At 39.1% G+C, this 20,573-nt stretch overlaps 2 protein-coding genes across 14 annotated transcripts in view; one reads left to right on the forward strand and one right to left on the reverse strand.

Moving 5' to 3' along the window:
- Positions 1 to 5,307: 5,307 nt before the first annotated feature.
- padi2 (peptidyl arginine deiminase, type II) lies at positions 5,308 to 14,999 on the forward strand. The gene is made up of 16 exons (XM_040006216.1): positions 5,308 to 5,527; positions 7,748 to 7,919; positions 8,330 to 8,399; positions 8,627 to 8,688; positions 8,871 to 8,988; positions 9,502 to 9,654; positions 9,816 to 10,006; positions 10,216 to 10,319; positions 10,576 to 10,687; positions 10,996 to 11,103; positions 11,270 to 11,421; positions 11,532 to 11,679; positions 11,823 to 11,916; positions 12,033 to 12,112; positions 13,231 to 13,368; positions 13,478 to 14,999. Exons 1-16 carry the CDS (start codon positions 5,436 to 5,438, stop codon positions 13,709 to 13,711), a joined length of 2,028 nt encoding a protein of 675 aa, XP_039862150.1. The 5' UTR covers positions 5,308 to 5,435; the 3' UTR covers positions 13,712 to 14,999.
- A 587-nt stretch (positions 15,000 to 15,586) lies between these two features.
- rap1gapb (RAP1 GTPase activating protein b) overlaps positions 15,587 to 20,573 on the reverse strand; it is a 103,798-nt gene continuing 98,811 nt past the window's right edge. For 12 of the 13 annotated variants that reach the window (XM_040006176.1, XM_040006168.1, XM_040006205.1 and 9 more), the window contains 7 exons: positions 19,153 to 19,262; positions 18,708 to 18,824; positions 18,186 to 18,315; positions 17,710 to 17,800; positions 17,204 to 17,313; positions 16,504 to 16,549; positions 15,587 to 16,375 (listed from right to left, as the gene is read on the reverse strand). In XM_040006176.1, the coding sequence (XP_039862110.1) occupies positions 16,541 to 16,549; positions 17,204 to 17,313; positions 17,710 to 17,800; positions 18,186 to 18,315; positions 18,708 to 18,824; positions 19,153 to 19,262 (567 nt within the window). In that variant the 3' untranslated portion in view covers positions 15,587 to 16,375; positions 16,504 to 16,540. The remainder of the gene's footprint in view (positions 16,376 to 16,503; positions 16,550 to 17,203; positions 17,314 to 17,709; positions 17,801 to 18,185; positions 18,316 to 18,707; positions 18,825 to 19,152; positions 19,263 to 20,573) is intronic. The other variant, XM_040006152.1, reaches the window with a different exon arrangement.

Here is a 20,573-nt window from a genome sequence, read left to right on the forward strand (position 1 = left end):
CATATGACATTGTGATCTGTGGTGAGAGGAAGCAGGCAGAAGAGAGCCGTATGATACAGGTGGGGGAATGCTCAGGAGAGAAGAGGAATAGAAGTCAGTAAAAGCAAGACAGAATACATATGTGAATGAAAGAGAGAGAGGTTGGAAAATATAGCACTGTCAAAAAGATGTGAATGTGAGGCATAGCTGGATGTCGCAGAACTAAAGATGCCAAGATTTTCACTGGAAATGACCAGGAGGGACAGGATTAGAAATGAGTATATCAGGTCAATTTATAGACAAAGTTAGAGAAGCAAGGTCAAAATGGTTTGGACATGTGCAGAGGAGAGATAGTGGATATATATGGAGCTCCCAGACAGGAGGGAAAGAGGAAGATAATAGAAAAGATTCACAAATGTAGTGAAGGAGGAAACGGTGTAATAGAGGAAGATCCTAAAGTTGCAGTGAGATAGAGGTAGATTATCCACTGTGACAACCGCTAAAGAGAGCAGCTGAAAGAAGACAAATGATTGATTTGCTTCGAACATGTAACTAAACAATACAATTTTACAAAGAAGAGAAAAGGTTTAATCTAACCTGCAGGACCAAGAAACCATAACCTGAAACTCCAATTAAATAGCACTTTACCCCACCCCAGCTGACATTTGGCACTGCTGATGTCTTGCCTTGATGTCTTGTGTACACATGCCATTACATGTTTTCAGAAGCAGTCTCTAACTTCCAAACATTTTTCCTGTGTGCATGAGTACTCTGCAGTCTAGGGACTTCTGTAGCATACTGCTTCACAAGCTGTTTTTGCTCCTAGATATTTACACTTTGCTATGACCACACTGGGCAGACATTTGTCAAACTAACTTAGTGTAAAGATGGCATCCTGTGACTAAGCCACCCTAAAGTCATTGAGCTGTGCAGTGTGACCCCATGTTTTGTCACCAGTGGTTTTTCAAAGGAACATGCATGGATGTATGCATGATATTCATAGATCTGTTTGCAGTTGATGTGGCTCAGTTCAGTTTGATTCAATTAAGTTCAGTTCAAGTTTATTTATATACCACCAAACCACAATAGCAGTCTCCTCAGATTGGAGAAAACCAACCCCAACAATCAGATGATCCCCAATGAGCAAGCACATTTACTGACATACTGAAGTGGCATATAAACATGTAGAGAGAGAAAAGAGGTGAGTAGAAGGTGAAAGCTGAAAATAAATGTATCGTAGTGTATCACATGAATTCCCAAAAGAGTTTAAGCCTCTAGCAGTATAACTAAGGGATGGTTTAGGGTTACCCGATCTAGTCTTAACCATAATCTTTATCAAATTGAAAGTTTTGAGTCTAATCTTAAAAATAGAGAGGATATCTATCTTTATCCCCCAAATCTAAACTGGGAGATGGTTCCATATGAGAGAGGTCTGATAGCTAAAGGGTCTGCCTCCAAGTCTACTTTTATGTATTTTAAGGAACACAAGTAAGCCTGCAGTCTGAGATTGAAGTGCTCTGTTAGGACAATATGATGCTAATACTGAATGTGAGGAGAGGGATTTTAAATTTAATATGGGAAAATTATGATCTCTCTTACTCATTCTTGTTTGCATTCTAGCTGCAACATTTTTAGTTACCTAGAGGCTATTCAGGGAACTTTGGGGACAACTAATAATAATGGTTTACAAAACTCTGGCCTAGAAGTAATGAATGCATGTATTAGGTTTTCAGTCTCACTTTAAGACAGGATGTTTCAGAGATACTGCACAGATTAAAGAAGGCTGTCCTTAATGTCTGTTTAATGTGCACATTAACATATCCTTATCAAAAATGACTTCAAGATTCCCCACAGTCTTACTGGAGGCCAAGATACTGCTATCCAGATTATCCTGTTAGACATCATATTTTTAGGGCCAACCATGACAGCCTCAGTTCTGTCTGAATTTAGCAGATGAAAATTACATCCAGGCCTTTACATCTTTACATCTTTAAGACATGACACTAGTTTAGCTAATTGATTTATGGCTTCATAGACAGATATACCTGGATATCAGGGCATCATCTGTAATAAAAAAAGAGTGCAGTAGTTTATATTAATATGGGAAGCATGCATAATGTAAAAATTATTGGCCCCAGCATTGAAGCCAGTGGAACTCCATGACTAACTTTACTTTACATGCACAAACTGGAACTTTTCAGGTAGATACCATTCAAACCATTGGAGTACATTGACTTTAATACTAAGAATGTTTTCAATCTCTGTATTAAAATGTTATGATGAGCAGTATAGAATGAGGTCTAATGGGACAAGCACAGAGCTAGGTCCACTGCCAGTGGCCATAAGCAGGTCATTTATAATCTTAACTAGTGCTGTTTCTATTCTATGATAGAAATGTTATCCTCTATCAGTGATGAATAGTACAGTAAAATGTCCTACAAGTAGCTCTACAGAGGGATCTGTTCCTATTCTGTTTCAGTTACATGACAGTTTATATTCTATGATAGAAATTGACTGTAAATCCTGACTGAAACTCTTCAAATAAACGATTCCACTGTAAATGATCAGTTTGCTCATTGATAACATTGATTTCAAGATTTTTTTTTATTTTTTTAATTTTTTTTATATTTATTTATTTATTTTTTTGCCTGTCCCGTTTGGCTCTTTTGCCATCAGAATTATTGTCTAAAGGCAAAGAAAGATGCCCAACGGATTTACTTTACCAAATTGACCATCCCAGCCTTGCCATAATGGTCCATTTGATTCACCTTTTATTGTTTATTTTATTTTCACTTGCTGAATACGGGACAGACTTGACTGGAGCAAAGAAGGGGAGAAAGAAAGAGGGAAAGAGAAACAGCTGAGAAGAGGGACGAGGGAGAAGGGCAAAAAACAAAAACCAACAGAACGGGCAGGAAAAAAAAAGAAAAAAAGAAAAAAAATGCATATATCGATCACCTGGATCACCTGTTGAGAAAGAAAAAGGAGAAAACAAGCAGAAGAGAACAAGAGTAATAGAATAAACAACATCACAATGATATATGGGAATAGTCAGATGTCTATTCATATTAATGTACAGAATTCACCTGCTTGCTGCTACTACTGCACATTCACCCAATGTATATACTACATATATATATATATATATATATATATATATATATATATATATATAATGTTTTTCCTCTACACCCCCCCCAATTTTTTTGCACATGTCGAGGAGCGTGTCAGGCTACATTTCACTGTGTGTTATACTTGTATAACTATGCATGTGACAAATAAAGAACCTTGAACCTTGAACCTTGAACCTTGAATATGACAGTAAATATTAAATATTAAACATTATTGTGCAGCACATAAGATCAACAGAACACAGTGTGCTTTGAGGTAGGAGCCAAAAAGGGTGTTGTTTGTGGGTGTGAGCACCCGTGTGTACACCTGTGAGCATGGATGCGCTTGTTTTTTTAAAAGGTTCCTTCATGTAATGATCTGCTAGAGGGTGTGGGGGGGCCACAGCCCCGTCCTCCAGGGCATGAAGCAGGTATGGAGGAGATCAAAACTCCAGACACCCTAGAGGCCCCCAGAACACAAGAGACCAAGGAAGACTAACAGAGGGGCAGCCGCGCCACAAGATTTTTTTTTTAACATAACAAGAAGGTTGGAGATTGGGTTATAATTAGCTAAGACAACTGGATCAAGTAAAAGCTTTTCATGTTGTTGTGTAATTACAGCTTTTGTGTACCCCATTAATAGAGATAAACTTATCATATTTGAAGTGACTGCGTTAACTAATGGTGAGACTTTTTTGAACACCCTTGTAGAAATCTGCACTTTTTTTTATAGAACAGAAAACTGCTTTTATAAATCGAATGAAAATCTTTAGTGCATCACAATTTCCTCTCCAGCTTACAGGTTATCTGCTTTAAGGTGTGTGTTTGCGATTCATATCAGAGAGTCAAAGCTTTCTGATTTTTTTTACTTTCCTTTTAAGAGGAAACACAGTATCCAGTGTTAAATGCAGATTAACCATTAACCTCCAAACACCCGGATGGTGACAGCAAACAGAACCTGGCCCTTATTCTGCAACCTAGTTTTCAAGGGCTACTTATTTATTCCCACAAACACCAACAAAATGATTGTACATACAGACACACAGTACAATACAGTCCTTGAACCTATGACATGCCCTAGCAGGTTGGCCATGCCTTTGCAATATACAGCAATGTCTGTGGTGTGGAACAAAAACTTCCATTGGCCTCAACCAATCATAAGTTGCACAACTCCTCTGAAGATTTTAATTAACAGGTTTTGGCAAATTATTTTAAAGATGGGAAGGCTTGTAAGCTTGTCCCTCCTACTGCAAATTACATAAGCTACTTAGGCTTTTCAGATACTAGTACATCTGCACACACCTACTACTCTTCACAGGAGGCAAACAGCCGTCAACCATGTTTCAAGACGTTTACCAAACCAATGTCCCTCCACATATACCTACTTTCTTAAATAAGGAAAGGAAAAGTTACCACGGGTAGTAATCAACTTACATGTCGTCTAGACACACAAAAAACGCAGCAACTTGTCTACGTTGTTGGAACCTCTTTGACAGCAAAGGTGAACAGGTAAGGTGAAACACTAACATGACTCTAAACACACATACTCAGCTCTATATGCACGTTATAATGTTGGTAACAGTGGCGAGAACATCACGTAGAAAACTTTCAAGTGACTGTTCAGTGCATACTGCTGAGAGATCTCGAAGGGTGCGGCTCTATGGTGCAGTGGGTGGGTGCGCTGGTTGGTGTCAGTTGTCACAATGTGTCTGTAAAAACCTAAAGTAAATACAGAAAAAAATACAAGTCACCTGTTCGTACTGGGTTGGCTATAGCTTATGAGGTCATCTACTACTAAAGTTGGTGGGTCGATCCTTGGCTTCTCCAGTGTGCATGCTAAATATCATGTGCAAGATATTAATCCCAAATTGGTCCGATGTATCCGTCGGAGTGTGAATGCGTGTGAATGTAGAGAAACCTCTTATGTAGAAAAAGCATGGATAAAAGTGCTTTTAATGAATGGGTGAATGAGGCAAGCTGTATAAAGCGCTTTGAATTCTCAGGAAAAGTAGTTAACTATATAAAATCAGTCTATTCAATTATTAATAGTTGAAATGTGCACAGAGCCCACTTTCCTCCAGAAGATCTCGGTAAATAGAAAGATCAATAGATAAGAATAAAGAACTGCCATAGGATAAGTGGCCACTGGAGGGGGCGGAGTGGAATTTGACTGACCAATCACCGCACAAAGCCTAAGCCTAGCAACGTACCTGCAGCTTTTATGATGAGTTGTCGCGCTGGTCTGAAACATTTTAGAAGTTTGCGCTTTCACTTCTCTGTACTGTCGCAGCAATCGCTGGACGTTTGTGGTCAGTCTCTGTCTAACAGTGCGAGAAGACGACAGTCATGATCCATCCCCGCACGCTCAGAATAGATTACGGCAAAACTACGACGGTATTATACGTAGTTGGCTCGGAGCTAAACGTCAACCTGAACAGGTAGGTCTTGCTCAAACCGCTATAATACATTCTTCGCCAAAAAGCTCACCTGAGTTATGTGAAATGTCTTGCTTAGGGGTTGATAAGCAAACGCGTTGCTTTGTGGTAATATTAATGTTCTATCAAATATCGTAGCCGATTGTCCATATGTTTATGTATCCTGTGTGCAGATTGTATTTTCACTGTCATTAAAAATACGCACGCTTCACAAGCGTTGGTTTGGCGATGTTGTTTTTTTTTTTTTAATTTAACAGAACATCCGTGCAGTATTCTGTGTTCGAGAAGTTAATTATTTGCTAAAATATTTAGTGAAATGTTGATTCTATTTTATGATACCTTTGGCATACTATCGGTTGTGTTTTTGAATAGTAGCAGTATACACTATGTTGGGGCAGAAGTGTTCCTAAGTATTGGGACACTTAAATATTACACCTGCAGAAGCTGCTCGGGCATGTGTCCCCATTAAGCTCCCGGCACATAGTTTTTGTACTGATGTTAATACCAGAGGAGGTTTGGAAGTATTTACTGAGTCAGCAGAGCGTTGAAGACTTCCAGGTAATATAGGTCTTGGCACCCTGCGGCCCTGTTTGGTAGCGTCGTGGCCAAGTTTGTGTAGTAACTGAACCGTCCAATTTGCAACGGTGCAGCTGCTCCTGGATTATCTAAAAGGGAAGAGATTTTACAGAGAATTTACATGCTATTATAGTACCAGTGCTCTTCTACGACCCATTATTTAACAAATGTTGGTAAAGGCGGATTGCATTGCTAGATCCTTGATTTTATACACCTGTGGCAATGGGACTAAAATACCTGCATTCAAAGTTTAAGAGGCTCGGCACAATACTGTGTGGTCCATATAATGTATGTTATACTTTAAATTATTAGTCCTATTTTATCCCTATTTTAATAACATCATTAAGTCAGGGACTGCTGGCCAAAAGAGGTCATGATTTTATTTTAAAGCTGGGTGGCCAGAGAGCAAGCTGTTTTCCACATCCAGGTGTGGTCCACTCAGATCCTTTTTACAAACAATATTGATAATATAAATCAAATGCATGTGTTATTATTCATTACCTTTTATTGGCAGTGTATGTGGTTGTGATGGATCAAACAGCCAAAAGACTTTCTCTTCTCCATTAAAAGAGTAGTACTGTTGGTTAGCCATGATTGGTCAAAAACATTATTTCAGGAATTAGAAAACTCATCTGAAGTTCATTATTCATTTGTACACAAAACAAGAGCTGTCTTGGTGATTAACATTTAAATCGCATGTTGGAATCACAGTCTCCAGTATCTCTGTCAGTGTTCTCTACGTAGGGACTGAATGAAAAGAAATTAGTGTTAAAGTTAAAGTGTTAAAATCAAAATAATTCTCGATAGAAAGTGTTTTTGGATATTCTAAAACCCCTTTGAGGCCCAGGTGGTCCCGTCCATATTCCAGTCTCCCACTCTGCCGAGTCAGTAATCCCTTGTCTCTCTGTTATGTAGGCTGGCATTTGGCAGAATGTACACCATACATTTCTTTGGAAAACAAAGTCTCTCCTGTTAACAGCAACAATGAAACACTGTTAATTCTTTCCACAAACAAAAGACTATTAGATTTGCCACCACCAGGAACTGCACACAAATATCATCCTTCAGGTTAAACAATAGAATTCTGACATATTCTAGCTGCCAGTTTATGTAGTGCAAAGTCAATAAATTATGTCTACTACAACCATCATCGTGTTATAGAGCATTATTAAACCATTCAGTAAATGTCACCTTCAAGAAGTTTTTGCTGTAAAGACATCAGCATTTGTGCCACGTCAAGTTGTCTACGTTGTGGTCTCAGCTTTGCCAGACCAACTCTTTCAGTTGTTTCAATGGCGCCTATTGCTAAACAAACAGATGACACATGGGTTAAAAAAAACCCTCTGCAACCTAGTATGATACAAGATTATCATGTTCCTAGTGCCTCAAGAAAAAATAGTGTAAAAAGCACGAACAGCTACAGAAATGACAAGAATATGACTTGTTCAGTTTATCAGGTCAGTTTCTAAGCAGACCGATATCACTGTGACTAAAGCTTGTGGCTTGTCTGTGTACGTCAGAGCACTTCCTCATATGTACATGGAGAAAAAATATGCGCTTTTTGAAGTGGACCTCATGTTTAATACAATATGTTTGTGTTGTATAAAACACCTGTCATCAAATTGTGCTTTTTTTTCTGGTTCTCAGGAGTGCCCCTCCCACCTCCAAGTTCTTCTCCGTGAAAGGCACTGCCAATGTTCAGTACAGCATCAGCCCCACTCCTCGGGACACATCCCGCCTCTCTCCCATCCCTCTCACTGAAAACTCAGTCCTGCTCATCAGCAGGGACCATGCCAGTCAACATGAAAATGATAGCAAGGTATAGTAGCACAAAATTGAATCTGAATCAGAATACTCTATTAATCCCAAAGGAAACTGTGTAATTGCATGACATTGCTGATGTCACAAGTCAGTATGTCACATTTCTTGATTTCAGCATTTCTTCTATCAAGAGCACGATTCAAGTTCATGTTAACTGTCAAAAAAGATTTACTGTTAGTCAGATTAAGTCATTTTTTTGCTCAGTTTTCCTGCACCTGTGGGTAAAAATACTGTCAAACCGAACTCCTGTCAGGATTTGTACTTTAGTTAATGATTGAATTGTAGCTGTTGAAATTACCAGGGCTCACTCCTATTTGCTTTACAATGGACAACTCACAATCAAACAATATAAAACCAATACCTGTTAAATTTCTGCACATCATCAGCTTATGTCTTTTATTTTAAAAGCTGTCGGTCCAGTACTATGGGGCGAATAAAGAGGTCTTAGGGAGAGCAGTTGTGCATCTGACAGCTGTTGGTAAGTTAAATTATAATGACGCAACATGCATTTTACTAAGAACTTGTTGTTTTGTCTGTAAAATAGTACATTTTATTGCTCATTACAATCCAAACATGATGTACGATTCACCAGAGTTTCATATCATGATGATTGTGATATGAAAAAACAAAACAATAGCTGTACTGCGATCTGAGCCTGTATCTGGAAAAGCGGTGTGTGTGATCAACAAGCTTTCTGTTATGCAGAGCTCTCACTGGATGTCGATGCTGATAGAGATGGCATCGTGGAGAAAAACAACCCTAAAAAGGTGACCTAAAATGTTTCAGCTTTACATGACAGAACTACTTCAACACAATATCACATTTCCATTGTATGTCAGTAAAGGCAAGATGCAAACATGCTTATTCAGCTTGCAGTTATTTTCAGGAGATTTTGCTGAAGTCTTTAAGTCACAAAATTCACATTTTCATTTTTTTGAAAATATTTTAGGGTTCTTGGAAATGGGGTCCTAATGGGCATGGGGCCATCCTTTTGGTCAACTGTGACTCAGAAAAGACCTACAAGAAGACACCAGACAGCGAGGACAAAAGCATTTATAAAGTGTCTGGTAAACCACTTTCAGTGCAGTTTCAGTTTTCACCAATAAATACTCTATTTTTTCATTTGTTTTCTGTACCACAAGTTTTTTTTGAACTTTCCCTAGCATTAGAAAAGCCATTCTTATTGTCTGTACTAAGCAGATTCAAATGGTGATATGGTAAATCAGTCTGATAAAGAATTGTCTTGTGAGAGACAAAGACTCACAAGGGTAGAGATAAAATCCAGTAGAGCTGAAATTTGATAGTATATGCTGGTCAGGCGTTATGTGTAAAGGTGTACAGTTACCAGAAACACTACCACATGCTGACTGACGTCTGCAGCATGTGGAGCAGTTAAAAAAAGTCTCTTCAGCACTGAAGGAGTAACTAGTACAGATATGGAAGGTACCAAATTGCACTATAGCGCGGGATCAAAGCCCCTACTGTAAGTCAGTGACTACAGCAGATACCAGGCACAACACCTGAGATGGGGAAAAAATTCTATGGTGCCAACGGCATTAATAATTTTTATGGATGTACAGATCTAAAGGACATGTCTGTCATGGTGCTGCGGACCAAAGGCCCGGGTAAACTCCCAGAGGGCTACAAACTAACCATGCACATCTCTCAGGGAGATGCAGAGAGTGTTCGAGTCTTCAGAAACCGATCCACTGAAGTGTCAAATAGTGGCCTATGTGAGTAAAGAAGTGGGTATAAAGAAAAGCCCCGGAACATTTGATCTGATGTGCATGTCACCTGATCTGTAAAAGCATGTTTTGAACACATTCTTTTTTTCTTTTTGTTTCTAAGTTAACCGCCTAAGTATTTAACCTGTTTTCTGTCATTCTTACTTCAGCGCAGAAACTTTACAATCTCTTTGTGAAAGACTATCCACTGGTGCTGAGCAGTGATGTGCTGTCCAAGGAAGTGCCTTACCTTGGAGGTGTGGCAGAGATGAACTTTTATGTGGAGGGCCTGAGGTTTCCTGACAAAGACTTCAATGGACTCGTCACCATCAACCTCAGTCTATTAGAACCAATCTCGGATGTAAGATCCAGAGTATAGCGTTACAGTGTAACACTGCTTTATTTAATCACCTTCTTTCTTTACACCCTTAACTACAGCATAACTGTAGCGGATACATTTTGTGACTCCAGTTAACATGAAGTTTTTGAATCCATTTTTTAATGTTGCATTACAAACATAGAATGGAGTATAACCGGCAGTACTCAACAGCCTCTCGCATGTTTCAACAGGGTCTCCCCGAGACGCCGATTTTTACTGACAAAGTTGTGTTTAAAGTCGCACCATGGATCATGACACCCAACACGCTTCGACCTGTAGAGGTGTTTGTCTGCAGGTTAGTGTAGACTCATGAATAATGAGCATGATGGTGACAGCTGTTGTTGCTGTCACACATTCCCCTTAGCTTGCCTTCTTTCCAAGAAAGCCAAACCTGTTTGTCTGTGTAAATACTGCAAATACTGCTTTCACAGACATTTGTTGTTTTACAATTTAATTTTTAAATTGTTTTTAAAGCTCTCACTAAAATAAATTAAAATATGTTACTTATGTTGTGGCACAATCTAAAAACTGCTTGACTGTTTCTTTGTTAGCACATCTGATAACTACCAGTTCCTGAAAGGAATGAGGAACCTTGTTGCGAAGAGTGGGTACAAGCTGAACATTTGTCATGAATATGTAAACAGAGGTGACCGCTGGATGCAGGTAAGCCATTTTTTTTTTAAACAAGGAAGGGTTATGAGTTTTAATGATGGTAACATTGTGGTTTTATAACTCCAAGTAAACGGGAACAGTAAATAAGACGAACATTAACACGAAAACCACGAAAAGTGTTTCTTTGAAAAATTACACAATAGCAACTGGTTTCACAACAACCACACTGCAAAACGGAAAACCACAAAAAACATTTGCAAACACGTACATATCTATTCATTCACACGAAGAAAAAAAATTCTCTAATCAACTAAGCCAAGAGGACAGCATAAATATAACATATATTTTCTATTTTTCAGGATGAACTGGAATTTGGTTACATCGATTCACCTCATCATCGTTTTCCTGTTGTTCTGGATTCCCCGAGAGATGGCGAGCTAGCAAACTTTCCATATGATGAGCTGCTTGTAGGAGAAAAGCTTATAATAAGTTTTTACTGTTGATGTCATTAAAAGCTTTGATTGTATATTATTCACATTTGGTTTTGTTAATCAAATTATAGGCTCAAAGCAGAAAATTACATTACTTACGCCGATTTATAAAAAAACACAAACAATTATTTACTTTGTCTAGGGTCCCGACTTTGGCTATGTGACAAGGGTGGCCCTAGATGAACATGTGAGCAGTTTAGATTCGTTTGGCAATCTGGAGGTCAGTCCTCCTGTCACAGTAAATGGAAAAAAATACCCCCTGGGAAGAATCATCATTGGGGTTGCCTTCCCTACGTGAGTTTCTAAAAAATTCAAAGATCAATTCTTGACTTATAAGCAAATGTACCAAGAGCAGAAATGTTACAGATGACTTTTGCAAAGTGAAACCTTTTTATTTCTTATAGGGCAACTAAAGGACGAAATATGACCAAAGTAGTTCAAGACTTTTTGTGGGCTCAGAAGGTTCAGGAGCCCATTGCCTTGTTCTCTGACTGGCTCCTTGTTGGCCACGTGGATGAATTCATGACTTTCGTTCCTGCACCTGACAGAAAGGTAAATAAAATTTTCTACTGAAGTGAATCTGGTGCTGCATCTGCTTGATAGTGACTTGCTGCTTTGTACATTGTGGAATTATATAAGGTTTTAGGATATGAGAGCTTCACTGTTATCTTTGTCTCTTGTTTGTCTGTTCGCAGGGCTTCCGACTGCTGTTGTCCAGCCCAGACGCAGGTTACAAACTATTCAGAGGCCTACAGAGCAGTGGACACGGACAAGCCACGTTGTTTGATGGTAGGCCAGCGTTTATCTGCAACCTCTGCAGAATATATGCAAGGGCATCTTAGCAATGCACAAATTCATCATGGCACCAAGCCTTATCACTCACTCTGAATGATGTTCCCAAACAGGGTTGACAAATGCAGAACAAATAACACTGGATGAAATCCTTAAGGATGAAAAACTCCAAGCTGAAAATAACTATGTACAGGTGAGTGAGATTGTAGAAATAGAAAGAAGATGAAAAGAAAGAAGACCAGAAAAGAATATGGTATGCTAGTTCAGGCACGAAGACACAAGTATGTAAACAAAGATAACACATCTAACTGCTGAATGTCACATTCTGGCAACGAGCATTAATATGGTGCTATGACAGCCTCTACTCTCTAGGAAGGCTTTTCACTGGATTTTAGAACCTCGTTGCGGGATTTGCTCCCATTCACCCACAATGGCATTAGTGAAAGCACAACTGTTTTTGAGTGAGAGCGGCTGGCACGCAGTCAGCATTTCAATTCTTGCCAAAGGTATTGGAATGGGCAATGCCAGGATGCTGTACATTAGGAATTTTTTTTATCAGCACTAATTCATGGCCACCAGCCCCACAACATTATTATCTTTCCAACAAGCTTTACTGTTGGTTTCAGGCAGCATTAGTAAAGAAGGATTCATCATTTAAGATATTTCAGCTGCTTTAGAGTCCAATTGCATTGTACTCTACCCCACCCTAGCATGCATTTGGCATTGCTCGAGTTACTCTTCTGAGCCCCTTTGTCATTACAACTTTTAAAGGTCCAAACAAAAAGTTTTTTTGTTTTTCTCAGAAGCCGTTTGTCCTTTAATTCCTAAGTTTAATTTTTACTGTGTGCATGAGTACTCTACAGCCTATGAACCTATGTAGCATACTTCTACACATGCTGTTCCTTCTCATAGATATTTGCACTCCGTGACAACACTGGCCAGACATTTGTTAAACTGACTTAGTGTAAAAATAGCCTCCTATGACCAAGCCACCCTAAAGTCACTGAGGTGTGCAGTGTGATCCCGTGTTTAGCGACAAGTGCTTCGTCAAAGACACATGCATGGATGTATGCATGATTTTTCTTTTAGAGAAATGTTTGCAGTTAATGTGGCTAAATGATCTTAACCTGCATATTAGGGCTGATATTCACATACTATTGGGTACATTTGTATTTGGGTAGATTTTGGTGGTACGTAAACCAAAACTACCATATGAACCACTATGGTAAAATGTTTTATATTTTGAGCACAGTAATTTAACAAGCAAAATGAGAATTTTAGAGGCATATATTATCATTATTTTATTTCCAGAGCTGCATCGACTGGAACCGGGATGTGTTGAAGAGGGAACTAGGCTTAGACGATGAAGACATCATTGATCTGCCAATCCTCTTCAAACTAGTGGAGGATGAAAAGGAGTATAGAGCAGTAGCTTACTACCCCGACATGGTAAATTGTACATTATATTTTATTAGGCATCAAAGCTCCTGCTAGTTGAAAAAAGATGTAAATAAATCTTTGGGCTGACAGAAGAACTATTTGCTATATTTGTTTCCAGGTGAACATGATTGTTTTGGGGAAAAACCTTGGTATCCCAAAGCCCTTTGGCCCCAAAGTGAATGGACGATGTGCACTCGAGGCTGAGATGTGCTCTCTAATGGAAGGCCTGGGCCTCAACTGCACGTTCATTGACGACTATTCATCCTACCACCAGCTGTTGGGAGAGGTCCACTGTGGGTCCAATGTCCGCAGGGAGCCCTTTGAGTTCAAGTGGTGGAACCTGGAGATGTAAATAATATAGATATGACATAGAAAGAGTTCAGCTCGGGTTGATTTGGTGACGCCCATCATGAAAATCATTGTATTGCCATAGCAAACACTTCATTGTCATCATTTTGTAATGATCAGCAAATGTTGCTTTACAAAATAAGAAATTAGAAAGGTGGTTGGTGATAAATGCAACGGTTTTCTAATGTCATGCAGAGAATGATGAAAACAGCTGTGGGAACAGACTACATTGCATTAGCAGTATCTTAATGTAGCTCTGACACACTGTAAACAGGGTAAGTAAGGCATGCATGCTATGTTTCATGTGCCTCGAAATGGAATCAGTTAACAGTGATGCAATGGTGGACTAACTAAATGATGATACTAACAAATCTACATATATACAAAGATGTACTTACAGAATGTTAAAACATGTATTTGGTATCCAGTCTGGGAATGGATTTCATAAAAATTTGGGGGAATTTAACTTTAAAAGGAGCAGATGGTGGTGGTTAGGTTGGTGTATTAGATAACTTGGAAAACAGCTTCCTTAAAGCCTTACAGAGAATCATCTCTGCCTTCATGAATGAGGAATGCCTTTCAGTTTCTTATCAATCATTTTATATTGAATGTGCTTCATTCTCACACAGAAATACTTAAATGGCAAACATGATTTTTTATTTTTTTTTATTGCAGAAATGAAACTTTATTCACTTTATGCATTTTCATCTTTATTAAACTTTTTAGTTAGCTTATTTTACAAAAAAAGCTATATGTACAAACGTTTCTTTTAAACAAGGGCTTAAGCAAGCTGACAAGAATCAATACAATCATTTGAATCAAGCACAGAGAAGACTGGTTTCCAGTGTTGTGGTTAGCATACAGTGCAAGCACAGATAGATGATGGTACCACATAGTGATGTGCTATAATAACTCAGAGCCACACGAGGGCAGGCTTTATCTACTCAAGGATTCAGGAGGAAAAATGATTTGAATACATCTTCCTTAAATGATTCTGAAAGGCTGTAACTGATATGTGTTACTGTTACATTTGTCTATGTTTTTCTGTGCATGTGTTGTATTGAGAGTGATTTATGCTATAAACAACTTGATGAGTACATTAAACAGTACATTTGGTCCAGTGTTTTAAACTTTTTGTCTCTTTAACTATAAATGCTGTCGTTAATTCACAAAAGACAAAGGTCTGCTTCAGTCACGTCACTGAAATAAATCATCCCTATATGAGCTTTTTCCTTCACAACTAACTTAAAAAAACAAAAACAAAGCTTCTCTGCTCATGTTTACTGTCGTCAGGAATCAACACAGTACAACTATTGTGAGCAAATATGTACAAATGAATCCATCTCTGCCTCATTTTACATTCAAGCAATCAGGCAGCAGCACAGTGCCTTTAAAAATAACCCTTCTTTAAAGCAGCTCACATGACAGTCATAAAGGCAACTTCAAGACGAGTCACAGTGTAATTTACTTTCAGCAACAAATCGGGTTTTTCAAAAAGGTCAACGTTCAGGAGTATCTCTGAAAATGTAGTGTTTAAGTCACATACATATATTACACTTTACATACAAAGTAGGAAACTTTGACATTTGGCTCTCTATTAGCAGTGTGCACTGCATCTGGAGATGTCGGCTGGTTTTTCGGTAAAACACAAATCACAAGGACAACACCTTTATGTCAAGCATGGCACCAGTTTACAGAGGAGAGGATTTTGACAAGCAGATTTACACCGTACACATTACTGCTGTATACACACCTGTACACAGACATCAACAAATGGGGTGTGAAAAAGATCTTTGAAAAGTTCAAACTGCTTTAAGTTTGCAAATTTGATGATGCGTGTCGCTGGTTTGGGCACTACAGTAGCTCTGCTTTTGTCTTAAACTAAACCAATAGGGTCAACGTTTCTCTTAAAATAGGTCTCTTTTTCACTGTGGCACAGTTTTTGTCTTTTATATGTAACCCATCAATTAAAAATGAGAAAGGTGAATAATAGTTTTTACATCCACCAGCAACAGCATCATGAAAGTACCCTTGATTAAAACATGACATACTCTTGCTGAAGTTGTAAAACACAACAAATATCTACTGAAGAATACTCGGAAAAGAATACATCAACATTTAAACACAAAATGCGGCCTTAGATGCAGCCACATACACCTGATACATCAAAGTCAAACCAATATCACAGTGGGATGTGAGTTTGACATTAAAAAACAAAGCTTTCTTCTGTAGTTCAACTCTTTACAGGCTGAACAAACACCGGCTGTGTGGATTTCTTTAACCACTCTTTCAGTGACAAGATTAAATCTCCATTTGAATCCCGATCTTTGAGTTTTTACAGTAAGAATTAGGTTTCGGAGCTTACTGGCCTGAAGAATGAGAAGGCGGGCACATGTACTGTGCATTGCCAGCTGAGAGATGCTGCATGAGTGCAGAGGTCCTTTTCCTTTGTACTGAACAAAACGGAGGTTTTCGCATGGAGATGGTGGTAGGTAGGTGTCTGGGTGTCTGTCATGTCACGCAGCAGATCCAAGTCAAACAAAAAAAAAAAAAAAAGTATGATCTGTCAGTTGCTTGATCTGGCTTCTAACTGCTCCTTTTCTGCATTGATGGAGTTGACATGCCCTTGGCTTGCTTCTTTTAGACAAAGATGCTCCTTATTGGAATGCTTAGACAAAAGGGGAGAAAAGGAGAAATACATAAATGGGCAGAAAGAAGCATCAGGTAAATGAAGTAATAAGGGAATGGAGGAATGTGGGAATTTATCCCTTAGGCTGTACCAACGTTATAACCTACCTGAAAAATGGATGTCAATGATGGGGCGACAGAGTGGCTAACAGTTCTGCATACAGATAAGGAATGAGAAATCATGGTGCAGTCAATATGCAAATATTTATTGGTTTGCATTGATTCACCTTTCTGTTTTCAGCCATGCTATTGAATAGTGTCTTTATGTTTACATGTTATATTTATTTGATTTAAAAGGAACAATACACCTTAATTAAGATGAACACTTAAGTTAATTGCACAAATTAACTTTCCTCTTGCAAAACTAAGTTCAACTTATTATGTCAAATATCTCAACATACATCCATCCAACTAAACATGCATGGGGCTCAAAGTCTGTATAGACACCCATTCTTCTGAGAAGATGGTGGGTTTAGTGATTCTCTGGTTTGTCATCTGTTTGGGCTGATTACTAGATCATTTCAGAACAAATGACATCTGTGTTATAGACTTTTGAGTGTTAGTTTAAGCATGCATTCAGTTAACATGCTTCCAGATGTTAAGTAGACGCCTGTAGATGTATTACTGTACTCTGTACAGCATCAGAAACTAGTAGAACAAAAACAGGCGAATATAATTTCCCAGAACAATTTCATATGACCAGCAGGAATATTGGTCCTTTTACTCAAGTCGCTTATTAAATCATTCTACCAATTTCTGAAAGCATTGCGGTGTTATTTGATGACTTGCACCAAGCACTTTGTCTTACCGATGAGAATTTGTGCTCCTGCTGAGTGCGCTCCATCTTTGACCGGCTGTCTGTCCCTTTTGGTTCTAATGTCCTCGCTGCGTCCGGTTGTTGCTGGAGACGTGAAGCTGTTGGAAGGAAGGGGACAGATGTGTTGCTGTCATGGTTAATAAACTCAAGCATATAATGCTGCCAGCTGTTATAAATACAAAAACCCCAATGTGGGGTATGTTTCATGTGGGAAACGGATACATTTTCAGAGTAAATGTGAGTCATTTAGGAAGAGTTCGCTAAATTGTACAAATCATGCCTACTGCTGTTGTTGTTGGTAAGCTCCATATGGGGAAGCTGAGCTCCATCACTCAAGGGTGCTTTAATATTAATTTCTTAGGAAAAACAGAGTGTTATTTTTGCAACTGCCCTATATATATTTCCCCCAGATACTCTTGACATGTGAAACAGTTGACCTTTTGGTAACCACAACTTCAGGATATTACTGAGACAGTAATATGAGCTCCCAAGCTCACCTGGAAGATTTCCTTGGCTGGTACTGTCCTCCACCCCAGAGCTGTACACAAATGAATCTTTTTTGACTGGTGTAACACACGACACACTTTCCTGGAAGAAGAGTAAAGTAAGTTTGATATATAACTTACAATAAGATGAAGGCAGCATAATCAAAACTAAAGTTTTATTCAGTTGTGCATTTGTTTTTGTCTCTTTGTAAATGCAGACAGTCTATCTGAAAGAAATAGCTAGAATGTCCTAACTAGAATGGAGTGATATCCATCAAGCCTTCTCATGGGTTTTTTTCCCCCAGTTGTTCAGCTTACAGCAAATAACAGATAAGAACCAAAGCGATACTTTCACTGCAGTAAATGTGGAATAAATGCTGATGGAAGCACTTGTGGATCATCAATGCTAGGACGCTGATGACTTATTTTGGCTTTGGAGGAAGTAACCTTTATGCATGCACTTGATAATGTGTAATTACTCCACCTACCAGTCCAGTGTCGTACTCCTCTTCTGCTTCATGCTCCTCCACGACGCTGGCAAAGCTGCTGGCATTGGAGGAGGAGCGGGAAAGGTCCTGCGCCTCAGGGATAGATGGTGCCCTGCAACACATTGCCAAACTACACACCTGGGTCACTCTGATCACATAATCACTTTGTGGTTTCCTTCTACTGAGTTCATTAAGGAAGGTTAAAAAAATAAAATAAAATAAAGTGCACTTTAATAAAGTCTAATTACTTTGCCATCTTTATGTCAGAGTTCATCTGTTGTTCCCGAAAAAAGCAGTTACAAGCAAAAGAACCATAGTTTGATCACAGTTTGACTGAATAATGTGAATGTTTGGGGTTGTTATATTCATTTGGCTGAAGAGGATTAGGACTATGACTTGGAGAGCAATCGTCCATGTCACTGTTCCATTCTACAAAATACAATGCAGCCTTTTCAAACTGATTCAATGTGTGTGACTATAATACAAAGTAGTATACTCTTACATAATGAAATTAACAGTCACCTGTTCTTTGTGGTAGGAAACTCTGGAGAACTGTGATTGGAGGAGTTGTCTGATTTGTTTTCCTGTGACATGTGGCTACTCTCTGGTGTCCTCTGGGTGTTGGGTGATACTTCTCGGCTTCAGGAAAGGATATAAAGTAGTCAAAATAGCTCATCTGATTTCGTTTAACAATAAATGGTTACAGTGCATTCATATCACTCAGCATGGCTCCACCCTAAAACTGAGCATTATGAGCTGAACCACTGACAGCAACCAACAGCTGTGCAGTTGTTGTTTTTTTAATCAAATCAAGCATTGACAAGCCCTTCTCTTAGGATTTGATCTTACACAGTGCATTTTCTAATAGCTGTATCCCTCATTTTAATGTCCTGTCTTCCATCTGTTACAACACTGTTCTCTCTTCACTACCCACTCTCTGCTGATCAGCTCTGCTCTGTCCTCTCACCTCCTCTCTTGGACCTCCTGGATGTTCTCGATGCCAATAGCACTACTGCGACGGGAGCTGAACGGCCCAGACTTTTTCCTGGTTGGGCTTTTCCCAGGAATGATCAATGACTGACGGTGGGTAGGGAGAGGAAAGTAAGACACACAGTTTGGGGATAGTGTAATAACAACAAAACATGATATGCAGTGCATAAAGTGAAGCTTTCTACATGTAGAAATATCTTGTAGAGGAATTCTGAAGTAACGGTTGGATAAATCCTGAGTTAAAGTTATGACAAACTTGTAAAACATTTTATTTTACAAATCCGTGATGAACTTGGCTCCAGACAAAAATTCATTATATATTCTATAACTGATTATTTTTACTCTTATCTCTGAACATCTCATCATCTCTGACATTTTATTTTCTTAGGTGCAGCGTGTACAGTGGGGCAAAAAAGTATTTAGTCAGCCACCGATTGTGCAAGTTCCCCCACTTAAAATGATGACAGAGGTCAGTAATTTGCACCAGAGGTACACTTCAACTGTGAGAGACAGAATGTGAAAAAAAAATCCATGAATTCACATGGTAGGATTTGTAAAGAATTTATTCGTAAATCAGGGTGGAAAATAAGTATTTGGTCACCTCAAACAAGGAAAATCTCTGGCTCTCACAGACCTGTAACGTCTTCTGTAAGAAGCTTTTCTGTCCCCCACTCGTTACCTGTATGAATGGCACCTGTTTGAACTCATCATCTGTATAAAAGACACCTGTCCACAGCCTCAAACAGTCAGACTCCAAACTCCGCCATGGCCAAGACCAAAGAGCTTTCGAAGGACACCAGGAAAAGTATTGTAGACCTGCAGCAGACTGGGAAGAGTGAATCTACAATAGGCAAGCAGCTTGGTGTGAAAAAATCAACTGTGGGAGCAATCATCAGAAAATGGAAGACATACAAGACCACTGATAATCCCCCTCGATCTGGGGCTCCACGCAAGATCTCATCCCGTGGGGTCAAAATGATCATGAGAACGGTGAGCAAAGATCCCAGAACCACACGGGGGGACCTGGTGAATGACCTGCAGAGAGCTGGGACCAAAGTAACAAAGGTCACCATCAGTAACACACTACAACGGCAGGGAATCAAATCCCGCAGTGCCAGACGTGTTCCGCTGCTGAAGCCAGTGCATGTCCAGGCCCGTCTGAAGTTTGCCAGAGAGCACATGGATGATACAGCAGAGGATTGGGAGAATGTCATGTGGTCAGATGAAACCAAAGTAGAACTTTTTGGTATAAACTCAACTCGTCGTGTTTGGAGGAAGAAGAATACTGAGTTGCATCCCAAGAGCACCATACCTACTGTGAAGCATGGGGGTGGAAACATCATGCTATGGGGCTGTTTTTCTGCCAAGGGGACAGGACGACTGATCCGTGTTAAGGAC

The sequence above is a fragment of the Simochromis diagramma genome, unplaced genomic scaffold, assembly GCF_900408965.1.
Source record: "Simochromis diagramma unplaced genomic scaffold, fSimDia1.1 OVJJ01000320.1, whole genome shotgun sequence".
In the NCBI taxonomy this organism is placed as follows: Eukaryota; Metazoa; Chordata; class Actinopteri; order Cichliformes; family Cichlidae; genus Simochromis; species Simochromis diagramma.